The 20,588-nt window shown below is 32.2% G+C and overlaps 1 protein-coding gene across 1 annotated transcript; it reads right to left on the bottom strand.

The window, feature by feature from the left end:
• Positions 1-417: 417 nt before the first annotated feature.
• On the bottom strand, positions 418-18,914 carry LOC123302464 (chromodomain-helicase-DNA-binding protein 1). The gene is made up of 20 exons (XM_044885376.1): positions 18,811-18,914; positions 17,885-17,982; positions 15,364-15,544; positions 14,865-14,986; positions 13,670-14,097; positions 13,433-13,602; positions 12,362-13,048; positions 10,285-10,917; positions 8,575-8,799; positions 8,350-8,499; positions 7,262-7,504; positions 6,899-7,196; positions 6,196-6,552; positions 5,564-5,964; positions 5,022-5,174; positions 4,553-4,917; positions 3,840-4,163; positions 2,703-2,906; positions 2,501-2,629; positions 418-2,139 (listed from the first exon to the last, which is right to left on the bottom strand). The coding sequence occupies exons 1-20, from the start codon at positions 18,817-18,819 to the stop codon at positions 1,965-1,967; spliced, it is 5,352 nt and encodes a 1,783-aa protein (XP_044741311.1). The 5' UTR covers positions 18,820-18,914; the 3' UTR covers positions 418-1,964.
• Between the last annotated feature and the right edge of the window lie 1,674 nt (positions 18,915-20,588).

The following is a 20,588-nucleotide window of genomic DNA, read 5'->3' as shown; positions in this document are numbered from 1 at the left end:
CGATTCTCAAAAAGAAGTTACGTTAAAATTTAGGTTTGGATCAAAATATTTCATTTTTTCATTTCTAAATTTGTCTTGTTTTTAGATTCGAATTTTGTATGAAAAAACTGGGGGAAAATGTATAACGAATTTTCAAGGATCTCTATTAAATTGAAATAGATCCAATTATCTGATTGCAGTTTTCCCTTTTATTTAAATTTTTAAAGATTCTTTTTCTTCAAATTTCAATAATAAAGAAGTCTTTTTGAAGAAAATTTTGTTATTTTCCAATTTTTATTCTCAATTCAGTGTTCTAGGTACTGAAAAACTTTTTATTACACAGCTTGGATAAAGTATAAAACGTTTCTCAAAATATTCCCATAAAATTAAATTTCAAGACGCAGTTTTTGAATTTGCCCAATACTCGTTAAGATTTTCGCGATATGATCAAGTTTGGAAACTAACGCAGCATATAACGGAGCGTACCAAATTAAAAAATTGGGAAAAATAGATAAAAATTATCTAGCTGGAAAAAGAGGAAATTGCTGATCGCCGGACAGAGCTGATCGCGTTTCAGTGATGTGCCGTATTTTTACAGCGTTGTCACATAAACAAATATTTTGATTAATTTCTTAAAATTTCGTAGAAATAATTTATAAATCATAAATAAAAACATAAAGTAATTTGATAATCTATATCTCAAAGTAAATTTATAATAAAAATCAAACATATTTACAAATCATAAATAAATATAGTTAAAATAATAAAACATAGATGGACCTACGGTTAGCTGAACGCCTGGGTCAGATAGTGTATCACGACTATTGCATGAGTTGCTACAGTGAGGAGGAGGAAGAGATGATGTCTCATCTTCTCTGTCACTGTCCAGCTCTTGCTATAAGGAGATGGACTTATTTGAGTCAACCACTCTTTAACGATTTCTCCGACCTAAAATCCGTTGACGTCAAAGCATCCCTGCTCTTTTTAAACAGCTCCAAATGATTCATGGAGTAGTGGTCTGGGATGGGCCAACTCTTTTTCGGTATCACAACGGACCCTATGGTCTAAGTGTGTCCCACCCCAGGATCACCAACCTAACTTAAACTAAGTTCTAGAAAAATAATTGGAACGAAATTGAAAAAAAAAAATACTTTTAAATATGATGGACTAAGAGTTAAATATTCCAAAAAGTCTAAGTTCTGAAGTTACTATAAAGTTTTGGTATATATCTGCTCTCAACTTAAATTAGGAATGACTAAATGAAACACTTTGTTCTCAAATCAAAATTTGGGTACAACTTTTGGATGCACCGATTTTTTATTAACTGGATTGGTACAAATAATATTTAATAGATGATATATAATCGTAATTAACAGGATGGTTGTGTTGTGGGGGGGAATCAAGGGGGAATAGAGAACTTATCAACTAGTATTTACAACTGGAAATTTTTCGAAAAACTTATGCTTAAATATAATATCTGTACAAGAAAAAAAAAAGAAAGGAAAATTATTCTCTGACAAAAAGCAAAATTTTCTTGCAATTAATTATTTTTCTAAACTTTTTTTTCTGGTTTTGAAAACTAGGAGACGTAAAAGATTTTTTCTTTTTATTTGAGTAAATTACGCCTGAAAAATGCACACACTTTTTTTTTGAGACTGATCTGTCTGCACTAATTTAAATAAAAACGTTTCTGTTCGGCCCCAAAAAAAAATTATTTTTTTCACACGTTTCAAAATCTGTACAACACTTGCGCAGTACCAATTTATATAATTTTTTTTAATCTACACACGATGATGAAAATTTTGATGAATAATTTTTAGGAAAATTCCTTTTTTTTTTTAAAGAAAAAAAAAAACACTAACATCTCACACTTTTCCGTAAGTTTTTCACAGTAAAATATTTTTTTTTTAAGTATGAGGTAATTTTTTGCTTGTTTTTTAAATTAAAAGAAATTTGTTTTTGTAGTTAAGGTAAAGGTAAATTCTTTAAGGTGGTTCACGACGATTGTAATCTTTTCGATAGTCACGTTCATTTCGCCAATCATTTGTACCGGAGAAACGATCACGTGGAAACATACCAGGTGGACCACTTGATGAATATTGAACACTTACATAATGACTATTGTAACTGCCTCCGCCGCCCCCACCACCTGGATGGAATCTGAAACAAAATATTTAAAACTAATTAGAAAAATAATTAACTCAGAATGGCAATCGAATTGTTCTTCTGAAATTTCTTATCCATGATTATAGAATCAGTCCCAAACATGGAGATTTCTGGATAAAACTGATATAGAATAGACACATTTCGAAATATCGATGAAGAATCGGGTCTACAGAATTATATTCTTAAAACTAAGAAACTCTTTTTTTGTCAGGATGGGACACACTTAGACCATAGTCTGTTGTGATACCGAAAAAGGATTAGAGCTGTTTAAGAAAAGCAGGAGTGCAAATGCACCGTTTTTAGGGGGTTTTAAAAAGTTGATAAAAGGAAAAATAAGATATTTTCATGATCTTACCGTCGTTTATCGTTAATTCTAGGTTGATTACGATCACCACGATGATAACCCGCACTCACTGGCCCTCTTGAATAACCATCAAAACGTTCTCCACCTCTTTTATGATCATTACTTGTACTTCCAGTAAATCTACAGAACAAAACGGATATATTAGTGAACTTTTAAAACTAGTTAGAAAAACTCCGAAAGCAGTTCGTTTTACCTCTCCCTAGAGTGTGGACCATTTGATGATTGCCAACGATCAATTGCTTGATCACCATAAAGAGCTCGTGTATCACCTGGATTTACATCGTGCCTATTGTATGGTGGTATATTTGTTCTTTGTGGTGTTGAGGCTGCCGCAGCCACTGGACCAATATTACCAGACCAAGAAGATCGATCATTCGATGTGTCTAAATCTCGAGATCTGTAAAAATTTATAACAGAAAATTTTATTTATAACATTCCCAAGGTTTTAGCAAGGCATATTTCAAAGTGTCCTGAAAAATCGGAATACTTAAATAACACAGAATCTTTGTGTACAACAAAGCGAGTGAGTACTCAATCTAGTAAAAAATGATTCGGTCTAGCTTGGCAGGTAAATTTCGCAAATAATTCTGATCACGGAATAATAAAATATAAGAGGGGTACCGCAAGTGGATCCCTAACATGTAGACCAACGGGTTCTCTGTGCCCTGATCATGGGATAATAATAATAATAAAACATAAGATGGGTACCGTAAATTTGTCGGTAACACCTAGACTAAGGGTTTTTCTTTGAACTTCTTGAGAACATCCCGTCACTCGAAGGTGAGACGTCTTCGGATAAGACATGCTATTAAAATCAGATATAGGAAAGCCCACAGCTTCTCCACCGGGATCTCTACCAGGATTGGTGGATTCGAGGTTCCGGATCCAAACATTCTGAATCTGACGTCCTGCAGATTTCATGAATGGAGATGCAAATAACAGGATCATCAGAGATCCCTATATTACGAAGGTGGTAGATAAATCGACAGTTTACTACCCTTCGACAGAGTCCCAATGGGCTTGTCGTAAGACATTCCCTGGTTCGGTAAATTACGGACCATCTTGCTAGGGGAATGACAAATTTAGGTGAAAGAGGCGTTTGATACAGCCCCTTTCATCCCAACAAGTCCCTTGGTTCATTCCCTTTAACGAAGTGGTTCGGTACCCAGATTAGTCTGACTGTGTTATTCAGTGCCAGGCGATTCAGTTCCTCGAAACATTCATATACTATCCTTGATTGGATCTTGACCCCTCAACGGCTGATCATGGGATTGAATGTCCTAGAGGTACGACTTAAAAAGAATAGCATTCAGGATACATATTTATTTACCTGTCAGATCGATCACTGTGATGTATTCGTTTATTATCTTTATGTGAATCGTCCTTATCATCTAATCGCCGTTTATTTGTTGAATGTGATGATGACGTATCCATATCATTCGTTCTAGAATCCTTGCTATCCTTGTGATGATGATGGTGATCCTTATCTTTTGATTTCTTCTTCTTTTCTTTCTCCTTATCGGTATGTTTATCTTTTGTAGGCTTTTCCTCTTTACCTTCTTTTGCGTTCGCTTTTTTCACAGCATGTTTATAAATTTTATACAATTTTTTCGCATCAAATACCGTAAATTTTGATACAAAATACCATAAATTACTGTGGAAAATAGAAAAAACAAATCGTGAATAACAGAGCTCCGACACTATGGTCATATTTCTCCCTTATTGAAATAAGATTTTTGGTATTTCATGTTATTGAACACAGAAATTCGATATTAAAAACGAGAAAAGAAGCTAGGATTTTTTCACCTTCAAAAAAGCACTTTTTTTATACAAATTAAATTTATAAACAAATTTTCAAGGCTCAAACATAATTTTGATAGTCTGTAGAGGGGTGTAAAGAATCTGAAAAGACACAAAATCTAATTTTCAACCCTCTTAATTAGTAAAGACTGTAGAAGTACGCGAAGCTTTAAAAACTATGATATTTCCACCAAAAAAAGGGGATAGGGAGCTGATAAGTTAATGTATTTGATTTAGACTTACCTTCGCCATTCTTTTGCCTTTTCGGGATCTTTTTCATATTCCGTTAAACACTTATTAATTTGATTACCAATCTGTAACAGACATTCACGTGTGTGATTCACTTGAGCAGTTTCATCTAACGATTGATCTGGATTATCTAGTGCTTTTAATGCTTTCTTTACAGGACGCATCAATTCTTTACATTGATTAAATATGGATGGATCTAAATCACCCAGTACATCAAGCGCACGTGGTTCATTGTTCGCTGTAAAATGCATTGGACCAACTTGTTTCTTTTTCTTTGATTCTTTATCCTTCTTCGCTTTCTTTTCACGACCTTTGTCTAATGATTCATCTTTACTTTCATCTTCTGATTTCGCTTTCACCTAAAATAATTCAATTAATTAATCATATACCAAAAATAAAATGCCTCGAAATTTTAGAAACTTTGTAGGTTTTGATGAAACATTATTATAAACAGAAAATTTACCTTATGAGTTTTTTCTTGAGATCTAGATTGTTTCTTTCCGGATGGAGTATGTGACATACTATGACTATCATTATCTGAACTAATTTCATCATGTTCCCCTGTTGTCTCTTTTGACTTCACTTCTTTGGCTCTTCGTTGTTTTTTCGGTTTCGGCTGTAAACAAAACAAACAAACAAAATTAATTTCTAATGTACAATTAGAAAGAAATTGCTTTAATTTTCGGATTAATGGGTATTACAAATTCTTAATATTCGATTGTGTGAAAAAATAAAAAAGTTTTGAACAAATTCACGTGTTTGAAGCTTTTACGTACGTTTAACAGACAAAGTATCTATTGTTTGAAACTGAAAATAGCTTGACGGATATAGCATCCTGTACAACACTTAAGGAGTAAATTCCAGTCGTGCGTCGGAGCTGACCCACATAATTTTTTAATCATAAATTTAAAAAAAAAAAAGATCCTAAAAATTGAAGCAACTTCGAGTTATTGGATAAAATATATGTTTTCAAAAAAAAAAAAGAGAAATACAATAAATACTAACCAAACCTTGTTTCAAATCAATATTCTTTCGTAATATTCGTAACAAATATTCACATCTAGATTGTAAATGTTTGGCTTGAGGTTTCTTATCACCATTTGCTAATATTTTATCACCAATCGCTAATGATGGATCCATTTTAATCGCTTCCCATGATCCCATACCATATTGATAAATACCAATCAATAATTTTGAATCTTCTGGTGCGTCCCATTCCACATCGAAGTGTGCTGGTTTTGTTTTAATTTCTAACATCCATTTGAGTCTTTCATTCGCATCGGATGGTAAAATCGTGTCTAATGGTTCTAATTCTTTCTCACATTGCATCATTGTTTTTGCATTGACAGATACACCACCTAATTTAAATGATGGTCCACGGGCTCGTTGTTTACGACCGTTTGCATCTGTAAACAAATTAAATATGAAAATATTTATCCATTATTTTTTAGATTTTTCAAAATCATAATTTTGAATATTAAGAATGTACGAGCACCAAGGCAATTTTAAATAAAAAGTTTTATTTCTTTTAATATGAAGTTGGTTTAAGTCTAAATCAATTCTGAATACTTTAAAGGGGGGGGGGGTATGGGCAGGTGCCACCATGTGAAAATTTCTTAGGAAATCTTTTGACTTACCTTTACCATCGGCACCAGTAGTAGCATCATCATTTTCATTTGGTGTCATATACGCCAGACACCGTTCTCGTAACATTTCACCAAGTTTACGAAGTTCGGCTAACGGTTTCTCCTGTAATTCGGCATCACATGCCACCGCTTCTAAACGTTTTAAAGGTGCACTGAATTTTTTATAGCTCTTGACAAATTTACGAATTTCAGCGTCTGTGAATCCTTTGATGCGTTCTCGAGCACCAGTTGGTGGACGACCACGTTTCTTCGGTCTGTCATCGTCTGAACCACCTTCACCGTCCGATGATGATGTGTCCTCGTTACCAGCTGCTCGTCTACGTTTACGGCTCCCTCTTTCACCATCACCTAAAAGTCATGACAAATTATCACAAAAATGTCTAATTACCGGTTTCTATGAGTAAAGCAAAGATTTTTAGATTGTTTTTGAAGTATTATTATTCGAAATTCTTCTAATTCCACTGAACTAAAATAAATCGAATCCAAAAACGGAGATTTTATGGTTAAAATTAATGCAAAATACACACATTTCAAGATATCGATGAAGATCTTCAGAATTTAGAGCAGGGCCGCCCGGAAAAAATTTATCTTTCACTTGACGCCTCCTTCTACAAATTTGTCTTTTTCTCTTTTAACCTTTCGCCGGGGCCCCTAGGAAGATACCTACTTCACCTAATTAAATTTTAAATCTTACCTTCACTATCGGATTGATTAATCTGTTGAAGGGTTTTCCTGCTCCGTGGCGGTAAATATAAATCTTCCATTTCCTTACTACGCTCCTCTTCTTCAACACGCTTCCGTAGCGTTTCTGGTATAATATCATCCCAATCTTTGCTCTCATCATCAACACCAGACACTTCCGGTTCTGGCTCCTTATCCTCATCAAATGCGGCAAAACTGGCTACCTTAAATGCACTTAATAATTCATCACCAGCCATTGTTGGACCTTCATCACGTGTTTCAGCACGCCGTAAAATTTCATCAATATCACACTGAAAACACACATTCAAAAATTTAATAATTTGTAAAAGAAACGCGTTTCACTGTAATATCTTACAGTAGGTTCTTCGTCTTTATCATCTTCATCTTTGAATAATTCTTCGGCACCAAATTTAAGTATAGCTGTCAAATCCTCTTTATTGAAGGGTGTATTGTTCGATGAACCTTTTTTATCGAGTACAGTACGACCTGTTGTGTCCATCCGTTGAATAACTAAATGATCTAACACCATTTTTTGTTTAGCACGCTCAACAATTTCTTCTTCGACACTACGCGCCGTTACCAATCTATAAATATTCACCTGTAACAAAATATATATTTAAAAATTTTCTAAAAAGCGAGAGTCTTCTTGATTTTCCGATTGAAAGAGAGGCTAGTGATGCCAACTTGGGAATTCGGGACGAAAACAAGGTCGGATAATCGTATACCCAAATAGAAAATTCTATATTTTTCAAATAAAGAATTTTAATTTATAATACTAACAGTCAGAGAAATAGAACTGTCAGGAAAATTGAGGAGGGGTACCGAAAATGAGTGCCAAGCACCTAGATCAAGTACTCTCCTTGAGAACAACCTATCACCTGAAGGCAAGACGCCTCCAGATCAGAGATGCTATTTTAAGCAGATGAAAGCCCACAGCTTATCTGGCGGGATTTATACCAGGACTGATTGATACAAGGTTTCGGCCCAAGCATTTTGAACCTCACGCCTTGCAAGTTTCTGCAGGTGCAAATAACATGTATAGAGGTTTCATCGTCCTCCATTCAGACTCTACAAATGTTATCATCAGAGGTGTAATGAAAATGATATCGACATGTGCAGCACCCTTCTCAACTGTGCTCTAATGAGTATCAGGCGAACACAGAAACTGGCCTAGCATGCCCTGCGCAAAGTTCCAGTAATCAAGATTGGTTTCCCGTAGTCATTTTTTGATTTAGTAAAAACATATAATTTTCACTACTAACAACCATTTTTATTGATGTGGCTGTGTCCAGGAGTGGATCATCGCAGAGACAAATATCTAGGATCGAGTCAAAATTGCTTTTTTAAAAAGATTTGTAACGATAGTTTACTAATATTACTAAACAAGGACCATAAAATGGGTTAACCCGGCCTTGGGCGAAATTACTAGATAACAACACTAACCTGATTCTTTTGCCCAATACGATGAGCTCTAGCTTGCGCTTGTAAGTCGTTTTGAGGATTCCAATCTGAATCAAAAATGATCACAGTATCGGCTGTTGCTAAATTAATACCTAATCCACCAGCTCTTGTTGATAATAAAAAACAAAAATCCTGGAAAAAAGACAATTGTAAGTAAATTAAAAATAAAAAATAAATAAAATTTTGATGATAAATTTGTATACATACTTGTGAACCTTCAGCATTAAAATGATCTAACGCTTGTCGACGTAATTCACCTTTTATACTACCATCTAAACGTTGGAATGGAAAATGCCTTTTTTGTAAATATTCACCTAGGATATCCAACATACGAACCATTTGTGAAAATATTAAAACACGATGTCCCGTTTCACGTAATCGTACTAATAATTTATCTAATAACACTAATTTTCCTGAACCACGTAATAATTGCTGCAAAAGAAAATTAATTGTTGAAAAAAACAATCGGAAACAAGGAAGCGGTAAGGCTAATTTGTTTAGGATAAAACTGATGTAAGTTTTACAGACGGAATTTTTATTTGTTTAAGGTATCTCTAACGAGATGTGACTAAAATATTTTTGCCCGAAAAATTCCAAAATAGTAGTTAAATAAACGCCATGAATCTATAAAAACGCCATGAAGCTGTTAGCTGCTATAAACTTTAAAAGTTGTCGATATTTAACATGTAAAGGATAGAAATTTAGAAGACATTCTTTTTAGTTCGCGGCTTTTGATATAGAAAATAATTTTGCAAAAAAAAAAACTTCATTACAGGCTGGACCATTTTAATTTATTATGGCTAATAGTTCAGTGTAATTAATCAACCAAAAAATAACTTGAACAAAAGTTACCGAGTTTCATGGAGGACATTATGTTCTGAAGTCGGACCCAGTTCTTCGGGTTGCTTTAATAGTCAAGTCAGATCCTAAAAGGTAAGAAATAGAATAACACTTTAAATTAGAAAAGTTGATCCTTATAAAAAAAAACTATCACTTTTTATTTTTTCGAAAATTATTTAATTTAATTGAAAGAAAACACACTAAAATGTTTTAGTCAATAATTGTCAATTGGCAATAAAGGACATTTACATGTGTCCATGACTTCGACCTAAAGTTCTAGTTTCAAGGACCTTGATCTTCAAATTATTTTGAAAATTTACCTGGACTTAAAAGTCATTGACACTTTTATTGTCTTGGGTAACTTTTGTCTAAAACATTTTTTCTAAAGCTAGCGTATTTTCTTACGATTAAATGCAAATTACAATAATTACATATTTTTAAGCCGCATTTCCTCCGAAAGCTAATGATTTTCGAAAAATAAGTTTTTTATGAGAATCACTTTCAAATTTAAAATGTTATATTTTAACTTTTAGCAGCCCAACGAACTAGGTCCCATCTGAAGTCAGAATAATAAACCCCCCCCCCCATCAAACTCTGCAAGTTCTCAATTATTATTTGTTGGTTGGTTAACTACAAAACGAGCTATAAGCCATAAATAGATTGAAATAGTCCACCCTGTATTGAAATGAACAAATTAAGGATGGTTTATGAGATGCTTGTACCTAGTATACACAGTATTCGTTGTAGCGTTGACAGATTTACTGAAGTAATACACTACTATTTAGATAAATATATTTTTTCTCTTTTAAAGATATCGCGTTCTCTCTTATGCCGCTAGAAATACCTTAAAGGTCATCGAACACTTCGCTAGAAATTCAATGACAACTTCTCTCATATGAAACAAAATTTCGTTCATAATTTTCGTCCAAAATGATTAAAGAAACGAATTCATGAAGTTTCATGAAGATTGATTTAATATTTTTTTGAAACGAAAATAAAAAAAAAGAATCTCAAATGCGTTGCTGTCGACACAAGGGTAGATTTTGGATTTTAAAAAGAAAAAAAAAACTGATTTACCTGAATGTGATCCTCTTGATTGGTTTGAGCTTCATATTCAGTGGGTTTTGTTAACAGCGCATGATTACAACATTTTTTTAATTCGATAACAATGTTTAAAAAAGTATTTGTTGAGCCTTTGACCCCTTTACGTAAGGCATTATAATTTTTTGTTAGGATCCATTTATAATATTGTTTTTGTATTGACGTCATTTCCACACGTAAAATTTGTTCAACTTTCGCTGGTAATGATTTTTCAACATCTTTTTTAACACGCCGTAATATAAATGGCTCGAGCTGTTTATGTAATTTTGAGTAGCCTTTTGTCGCAGCATTTTCATGATCTTTTTCAAAATCTTCCCATTGATCAAATTTCTGTGGCATTATGAAATGTAATAATGCCCATAATTCTTTTAAGCTATTTTGTAATGGGGTGCCTGTAATTAATAATCGATGATTCGTATCAAATTCCATTAAGGCTTTGTATAACAGTGAATCGTCATTTTTTAAACGATGCGCCTCGTCAACTAACAGTACAGCCCAACTATAGCTACCCAAAAATGCTTTATCTTTCAATACAATTTCGTATGTGGTTAAAACAGCATTGAATTTCAGTCGTTTTGAACTATTGTAACACCATTCAAATTGTCGAATCTGTTCATGGAAAATAGAATTGTGTGGTTTTTGGAATTTGTTTTGTTTTATAATTTTTGTTTTTTGATTATTTTTTGTTTTCGACATACATTTTTCGACCTCAAATGCTGCAAAAATTAAGGCTAAATAGAGCAAAATTGCAAGAAAACATTTTTGTATAGCGTTAAAATTTCTTACAAAATAATATTTAAACGATATTTTATTATCATAAATTTTGATGTGAAAGGTTAAATAATATTTTTTTTTTTTTAAATTACGTCGTTCAAAAGGCATTAGAGATATAAACTCGTTTACTTAGCAGAATATTCTTCAAGACAACCAATAATAATAAAACATAAGAGGGGTACCGCAAATGGGACCCTAGCACCTACACCAAAGGGTCTTCTGTACTCTTCTTGAAAACAACTTGTCACCCGAAGGCGAGGAGATTCCGGATAAGGCATACAATTTTAAGCAGATGATGTTATAGGATTTTGTCTAGATTAGACGCCACGAAGAAAGCCTACAGCTTCTCCGCCGGGATTTTACCCAACATTGATAACATTCTAAACCTTACGCAAATAACATGTATGAAGGTTTCATCGTCCTCCATACAGACCTAGACCTACAATTGGGATAATCAACGATCCCCATGTTATGAAGGTGGTAATTCAATCAACAGAGCCCTGACAGTCCCGCAATCCTTTTTAACTTTGCCCTAGTAAATTTCAGACGAACACAGTCGAATGATCTAGCTGTGGTTATTCACAGTTTGGCCTGTCTCATACCCCGCGCGAAGTCCCAGTTATCAAAGTTGACCATTTCGTAATCATTCCTTCATTCGGTAAATTACGGAACATCTTACTATGAGAATGACAGGCTCACGAGAAAGATGCGTTTGCGACGACCCCTCTCGTGCCAAGGAGTCCGCTGCTTCTCTGGTTTTTCGCGAATAATCGTAAGGTTATTCTTATTTAGAATATAATATCATGCGAATCCCTGAAAAAAGATTATTGGGAGGACCTTAAAACTGTTCCAGTACAGAGTTCAAGGCGTTTTTTCGCCTTGATAAGATTTCGATTAGTACTCATCAAGTATTATTCCGATATTCGACTTTTCCTTTACCATATTAACATATTGAGAAATAAAGTCCGATGATCTAAATGTAATCGAAAAGGGATATATTTACTGGAAATTCTGATAGAGATTTTTTAAGGTTACCATTTCACATCGAAAGTACTAAAAAAAAAAAAATATCGTTTTCGATAAAATTTTGCAGAAACATTTTTCTTTGAACAAAATAAATTAAAAAACTTTCTTGTAGGAAATTTTTATGTCACTACAAAAAAAGAAATCTTGTAATTTTTATTCAATCTAGCATCAATTTTCTTGATTTGAGCAGAATTTGAAATGGAAAAGTGTAGTAGATAATATTTTAGAAAATTGATCAAAAAGAAATACTTACCACATTACGTGAATTAACATCCCCTAGATATGTAACAATATTCATTTCGGGGGCCCATTGCTGAAATTCTCGTTGCCATGACGTCATCGTACTTAAGGGCACAACACACAAGAAAGGACCGTATAAATGATGAACATTGAATAAATAGTATAAAAAACATATTGTTTGGATCGTTTTACCCAAACCCATTTCATCGGCTAATATCACTGAATTCTCTTTACACCACGAATGGACTAACCAATTTAAACCGTCCATTTGATAATCACGTAGTATCAACGATGTGTTATCTTCCCCGCCAAAATATTCTGGTTGTGTTTTAATTTCATGAAATTTAGGCCGATATTTTAATACTTTACTATGGCGCGATGGTGTCCGTTTTGAGTCTTCGCGTTCACGAAATTCACGTATTTTATGTGGCCATTTTCTATCTAACAACGTTGAATCTTCCCATGTTGATTCTGCGTATGGTAAACTCTCCCATTTTACATAATAATCGATGCCGGTTTTTTCCGGTTTCTCATATTGTGCAATAATACGTTCCACATTATTGTAACTTTTTAATAATTCTTGTTGTAATTCGATTTGACATTCGTAATAATCTAAATCTTCTGGTGACGCATGATTTCGCCATATTTCTAAGTCAGTCTCTCGTTTTACAAAATTATCTAATTTTTTAATACCCTTTACCTACAAACAAAAATTTTATATTACAGTCTAACCTTCATTCCGGCTTGCTTTTTTAACGACCTTTTCATTTTTCGTCGGAGGATGATGGTTTTAGTGAAAGATTTTCAATTTCACCAAGAACCTCAAACCCGACTCTCAGGTAATCCGGTTTATTTTTTAACGATCTTTTCATTTTTCATCGAAGAAATACGATATTAATGAAAGAACCGTCAAATGAACGCGTCCTAATAACTTATTTTCAACTTCGCTAAGAAGTGAGTATCGAGCCATACTGGCATAAAAAATAATGAAACAATAGACTCTCTGGTAACTTAAAAACTGCCTCAAACGCTTCTTTCGCCAAAGCATAAGATTTCCGTAACAAGATATTTCGTAAAAACTTACTTTTTGTTCTTTTAATGATTCTTCAGATTCCCATGTATTATGAATATGGGCCCAACCTTTCCATTTAATTAAATACTGCATTTCTGTTTCGTCCAGTGGTAGATTTTCCGCACCTTCATTTGGATCACCGTTTTCTTCAACTTCATAAATAGTGGTAATATTTCCCGTAACTATAAACGCAAATCGAAAAAATGATTAAAATGTGCAAAAAATTAAAATATTTTTTGTGAAACAAACCTTTCTTTTTTCCACGTCGTTGTGCTAAAATTTTTTCTATAGTTTCACATTTTTCTTCCGCTTCTAGGGCAGCCTCTTCAGCTAATTGTTGTTCAGCGTCAATTTCAACTAAATCTTCACTACCAGTTGCGTCCTCTTCACTCTGTTCCTTATAACTAATTGCATTTGCGCCACGTACATTACGCCGTGACGCTTGTCGACTAATTTTTTCATCATCGGAATCAACACTAGATTCTTCTGAGCTATACGAGTTCGATTTATGTACACTTTTATTTGTTGAACGGCGTGAATGATGGCTACTATTTGAATTTATTGCTGGTTTTTGTGGAACGCGTCGTAAATTTGCGCCAACACGTTTACTTGGTGGAGGACGTTCTCGTTCTACATCACTCTCGGAATCTGAACTGTCGGAATTCCATGACGATGAACTGTAATTTTTCAAACAAAATTAACCAATATCTTGTTTATATTAATTACAATAAAATCAGTTCTTTTTAATTACAGAAATGTTCAAAAAGTGTCTGTTTCGGCTAACCTCCGAAACGGTTGGAGTAATTTTGACCTGACTTTCACTGGCGGATAGCTGACATTATAAGGAGTAACTTAGACAACTTTTATTTTAGTAAAATAATTAGGGTTCCGTAACATTCAAGCCAAGGTTCGGTTAAAGAGTCTATTTTTTTACTATGTTTCGGCTAATCCTCAAAACAGCTGGACTGATTTTGACGAGACTTTCACTGGTAGATAGCTGATATTATAAGGAGTGACTTAGGCTACCTATATTTTACTAAAATAATTAGGGTTCCGTAACATTCAAGCCAACGTTTGGTTGAAATGGATTGTTGTTTTTCGGCTTATCTACGAAACGGCTGGACTGGTTTTGACGGGACTTTCACTGGTAAATAGCTGATGTAACAAGGAGTAACTTAGGTTACTTTATTTTGTAAAATAATTAGGGTTCCGAAGCATTTAAACCAACGTTCGATAGATGTGTCTATTTTTTACTCTATTTTTTTCGGTTAATCTCTGAAACGGGTGGATTGGTTTTGATGGGACTTGTTATAAACAATAACTTTAGCTACTTTTATTTTAGAACAAAATAATAAGGGTTCCATGTAAGGTAATCTAACGTTCCAACATAACAAAGTCTAACGGGCCCATTAATTCCCTTACAAAAAAAGAAGGTTGTACTTACGCTTTAGATCTTCGACTGCTAGTTTTCGATTTCTTGTCATTTTCACTTTCCGCGCGTTCCGAAGTATCTTTTCGTGAACTTTTTGATTTTCGACCATCGTCAGAATCAGAATTTGAAACATCCTTTTCATTTTGTAAAGTTGACAAAAACAAAAAATTAAAAATTATTGAAAAAATTCAAACAAAATCATAATAAAATGAAACTTTTTATAAAGAGAAATATGTTTTGTTTTACTAGAAAAATATTATTTTTTTCTTGGTAAAATACCGTTTTCTACAACAAAAAAAAACGTATTTTAATTTCATAAAATAAAAGAAATTTTTTTTTTTGAAAAATTAGAAAATTTTTAAGCTAAATTTTGATCAATAAAAAGCTTTGGATAAAATTTAATTTTAAAATCGAATAATGGCCTATAAAAAAGGCAAGAAAGAGCAATAAAAATTGGGATTAAGAAGGTGCTAACAGAAGAAAAGCGATTAAAAAAAAAATCAAAAAATACCTCATCATCGTGATTTATCTTATTATGATCGGAGGCAGCTGGAGATGGCGGTGCAGTTGCATTGTTTTCGTTAGTTTTGGCAGGCGATGCAGTACGTGAATTTTCTTCATTTTCATTCCCGGAATCGGAATCATTTCCTTTACTAGATCTTGATGAACTGGAACTCGATGATCCAGAATCACTGTGAATTTCAATAGAATTAAAAAATTACCCAATTTTGTGGGAATCAAATATTTGAAATTCTTTTTTTGCGCTTACAAAATACGAAATATTTAGAAAAAAAAGTGCATAATTGCACTATTTATAACGTAAATATATTAATCTAAGATTTCAGATGTTTTGGAAATTCATTAAAATGCAACTAAATCTCCATGAAAAAAAGTGTCTAAGGGTCACTGTCTATTGTGAAAGGTACAGCGAGGTAGCCTTTTTGACACCTGCATCAAGACTATAATATCTGCACAGGTAGATAAACAATTTAACCTTTCTTTTTTTTTTTCAAGAAACGGATTCCTAAAAAATTCCGAATTATAATTTATACATTGAGATGTTTTAGGAAAATTATCAAATATTTTTGACAACTATAGAATTATATTAATGGCAAATTTCATGTTTTGGAAATTTATGAAAACGAAAAAAAAAGTTCAATAAAAAAAGTGTCGGGTCAGGTCAGTGCCAAAAAGTCAACTTCGTTTTACCTTTTACAATTGTAAAAGGTAAAACAAGGTTGACTTTTTAGCACCTGCATCAAGCGTATAATTTCTACACAGGTAGAAAATTTTCTTTCAAGAAACGGAATCCTAAAAATTTCCAAAACATAATTTATATGTTGAGATATTTTCAAAATAATTTGTAATTTAGGAGAATTATCAAATATTAATTTCTATAATATGGGAAATTCTTGAATATTCAATACTTTCCGATGATCAAAGTCCGCTATCAAATTTTTTAAAGTTATGTAAGACGAAGCGTCAAAAAATTAACGCTCATATTCATAAAATGATGTATACAAAAATTTTTTTTCTATAAAAATGTCCACCAGACACCAAATTTTCATTAAATTATTTAAAGAGGGTTCCTATAAATTTTCAAAATAATGAACAGATAAAGTTTAGTAAAATTCAAATAGATTGGAAAATATCAAAGAAAATATAATTTGAAATTTTTAAGTCTCCTTAAACTTTTAGGAATCAGACCTCAGACTCATTTCCATGAAAATCACCATGAAATAACGAATTTGTATGACTAATATCATTTTAAGAAACGGATTCCTAAAACAATTCATGCTGGGTAATAATTTATAAAGGTCGGTAAGCATGAATCGAAATTTTGAAATCTCTACATACTTTTAAGAATCTAAAACCTGTACAGAAAGAAATTAAAGCCTCTTATCAGCAGTCATTCCCCTGAAAATGATCTCAAGACACTAAATTTTCATTAATAAAATCATTTTCAGAAACGGATTCCTAAAAAAATTTCAAGAAGGGTAATAATTTGTTTAAGTCGATAAGCATGAATCGGAACTTTGAAACCTCTAAATACTTTTAGGAATCAGACCCCGGGTAGAACGAAATTAAAGTTTCCGATCAGGTGTTATTCCCCTGAATTAACCATGAGACAATAAATTTCCATTGATAAAATTATTTTAAGAAACTGATTCCTAAAAAATTTCTATACGAGGCTCGTAAAAATCGATAAGCATGAAGTTACAAAGTCTCTATATGCTTTTACTAATGAGAACCCGGATGGAGAAAAACTAATGCTTTCGATCAGGTGTCATCCCCCTGAAATAGCCATGAGACAAAAGATAAGCATTCGATTATGTGTCATTCCTCTGAAATAACCATGAAACAATAAATTTTCTCTACTAAAATCATTCTAAAAAACGGATTCCTAAAACATTTCTATATAAAGCAACAATTCGTAAAAATCGATAAGCATAAAACAAAGTTTTGCAGCCTCCACCTAATTTTAGGAATCAGAAGTCGAAGAGAAAAAGGTTAAAGCCTCCCATCGGATGATTATCCCCTGAAATAATCTTGAAACAATAAATTTTCATTGCCAAAATTATTTTAATAAATGAATTTCAAAAAGAAATTCAAAACGATGGATCTATAAAGCTCTTGCTTCCGAATAAATTGACGAAAAATATATTTAAAAAACTCACTTAAATTTTGAAAATGTATATGAAAACATATTTATAATAATTTTAAAATATATTGGAAAACATGCACTGAAAATTCTTGAAAATCATCGATAAATGGCTTTTAAATGTGGAACCATCTGTCACAGTTCGTGAAAATCGATAAATACATTCTGTAAATATATGACAAATAGTTTTCGTTGTAACCATGGAAATGTTCCTACGGTAAATGTCAAGTGTACTGAGAAATATCCATGGAAAATCCTTGTCCACGGTTAGCGAAAATCGAAAAACGTAATTGAATGTCCTGGGCACATAAATCCTTTCCCAATTTGTAAAATCACTTAAATCTCGAAAAAATCAAAGAAAATCGCTTACCTATCAGACCCAGAGTTATCAGAAGAAGACCCACTTTTGCTATTATTTACATCACCATCAGATCCCGAGTTATCTGACTCCGAATCGGACATGGTCATCTATAAAATAAAACAAAATATCGTTAGCCCAATCGACCAAAAATCATTGAAAGCCTAAAAATTTATTAAAACATATCAAGCCCCACAAAATTTACCCGGTCGAGTTATCCAAAAACATTTGAAGCTAGTGTTTTTTCGGGTTTACCCGAAGTACAGTGAAACTGTATTCAATCAAACACATGTTAACGATAGCGAAAAATCGGCGAAAATTCAAGAATTCTAACAAAATGAAATTAACAAAATTGTCTGGCGAATCTTGGAAACGGTTGTTTAGAACGAAATGAACAAAATACACTGAAGGGGAATGAAATACGGGACATGGAGGATAATACAGTCAAAATAAAGGATAATATCCCCAAAATTAGGGATGAAACTATGTTTTTAAAGGAAAAAGCTATAATCTTCGCACAATTGAAAGGATTTTTGTATGTTACGTAACACATAGTTTTCATGGAAAATAAAGGGATGAAAATATGATAAAATTATACTTTTATGGATAACAGAATCGAAACTTTAAGTTAAAATAACAAAAAAGGGTCTATCGCGAAAATTAAAAATTTTTGGTGTATGATATTCCTCAAACATTGTAGAACATGAAAATACGATAAAATGAATGGAACACAAGATCCTTATATCGAAAATTTTCGAAAAACTTAAGTATAAACAATAAAAAGTTCAACAAATCCGAATAAAAAATTCTAAGTTGTACGTTGACACACCCAAGAAATTATGATAAATCGTACATGAAAATGTTTGGAAAACATTGATAAATATAATAAACGATAAAATACAATGAAAAATAAATGAAAATTGATGAAAAACTCTCACCTCGGGCATTTATGTATGAGATAAAATTATAAGATAGCTGTGGCATCCGTCAAAATTAAATTTTAAAACGAAAATTTTAATAAATTTTATTTAAAACGTTAGCAAACACATTGATTTAAAGTTTATTTTTATTAAAAATTGAAACTAATTTGAATTTTTTAGTATAATAGTCAATTATGAAGTTCACTTAGTATTACAGTAAAATTTAATGAAAATGGCGTCGCCATTTTTAACATGATGACGAATTGACGATTATAGTCACTAAAAACTAAATGAAAAAATGCATAAATTTAAGAAAAAAATCAACAAATTTTAGTATTAAGTAACGTTTTGTTATTCATACAAATATTTATATTTGTTGAATAGAGAGGTTAACGATTTCTACACCACTGACAACTTTTAATAATTGACTCTAACACAGAACGTAGCGTTAAATCGAATGTCGGCCATCTTAGTTTTAAACTATCGACACATTCAATTATGAGAGGGATAGACGAGTGGCGCGACGAGGTGGCCAATATTAATATCACCGAACACCGATTGAGGTAGTAGTAGTAGTTAAAAAAAAGAGCAAAAAAACAACAACAAAAAAAACTGCATTGCAATGCGTTTGCGCATTCGGCCATCATCAATTTCAATTTTACTTTTGTGGTTCTTTCCTGTTTTATTACATATGAATCGGAAACTAAGGAATAAAATCGACTATCATTATTCAATTTTATTTTTCATCTTCTTATTTGATTTATTGCAAAGTTTATTTTCTTATATTGATTATACAAACTTTTTAAAGTTTTCCCAAAAAAATTTGCATATATTTATTTATATACATTTAGTTTCTAGATAAGTCTTATTAATGAAAATGATAAGAATATACAATTTAGACTAATTTTATTAATGTTCTTTAATATTAAATACGAAAAAATCACTTTTCAAATTGAATTATGGCCTAATACAATAATTTTCAAATAAAAATAACAAAAATTTAAAACAATGACGTAGCAATCTATAAAATTAGATTAAATTTGAAATCCATTTTTAGGTGATAAAAAGTAAATAAATTTTTACATGAAATAACTAAAGAAGTTCTTTTTAAGAAATTAAAATATTAACGCAACCTGCACGTAGGTGCGTTATATAATTCCGTTGTATAATCCTAAGAAAACGATTTATGGAAATTTGGAATAAATATATTTATTTTCCGCCATATTTTTTCATCTCAAGCAGTCCCATTTCATTCAAATATGAGAGATATGTAGAGTTTTATACTAGACTGGGCAATGTTATGATCCCTGAATCATAAATTTCCAATTCAAGTAATTGGAATTAATAGGATTCAATTGGGGAAAAAAATTTCCGATTCATTTCAATTGAACCCAATTAAAATTTTGAATCGAAAAAATTTCCAATTCATTCCAATTGAATTCCGATTCAATTTAATAAATCTAATCGGAAATTGCCAATTGGTTCTAATTCATGAATGGGAACGAATTTTAAATTTGATATTGGGTTCTACTGGATTGAATCGGAATTCAATCGGAATGAACTGGAAATTTTAATCGGAATTGAATAGGACTTTTTTATCAGAGATGTGGATTTCATAAACTTGGCAGGGATTCCTAGGGGGAAACCAGCTTTTTTCAACGTTTTTATGTATATATGAAATACATATCAAATCCCCCTCAATGACTCATGGAATAAGATAATAACGCTGATTATGTGTATTGTAATATTTAAAATGAATTCTCTAAAAAGAGAATTCCCCCTTAACCAAGCACAAA

Source organism: Chrysoperla carnea, chromosome X, assembly GCF_905475395.1.
Source record: "Chrysoperla carnea chromosome X, inChrCarn1.1, whole genome shotgun sequence".
In the NCBI taxonomy this organism is placed as follows: domain Eukaryota; kingdom Metazoa; phylum Arthropoda; class Insecta; order Neuroptera; family Chrysopidae; genus Chrysoperla; species Chrysoperla carnea.
The sequence above is the reverse complement of the archived record's forward strand: the minus strand, read 5'-3'. Positions and strand labels throughout refer to the sequence as shown.

Bases quoted from the DNA above. Each gene is read 5' to 3' on its own strand.
- LOC123302464 (XM_044885376.1), bottom strand. The intron at 14,098-14,864 runs GTAAGTACAACC...GAAAAATTACAG, and splicing joins AGCAGTCGAAGATCTAAAGC to TTCATCGTCATGGAATTCCG. The intron at 13,049-13,432 runs GTAAGTTTTTAC...TTTTGTTTGTAG, and splicing joins AATCATTAAAAGAACAAAAA to GTAAAGGGTATTAAAAAATT.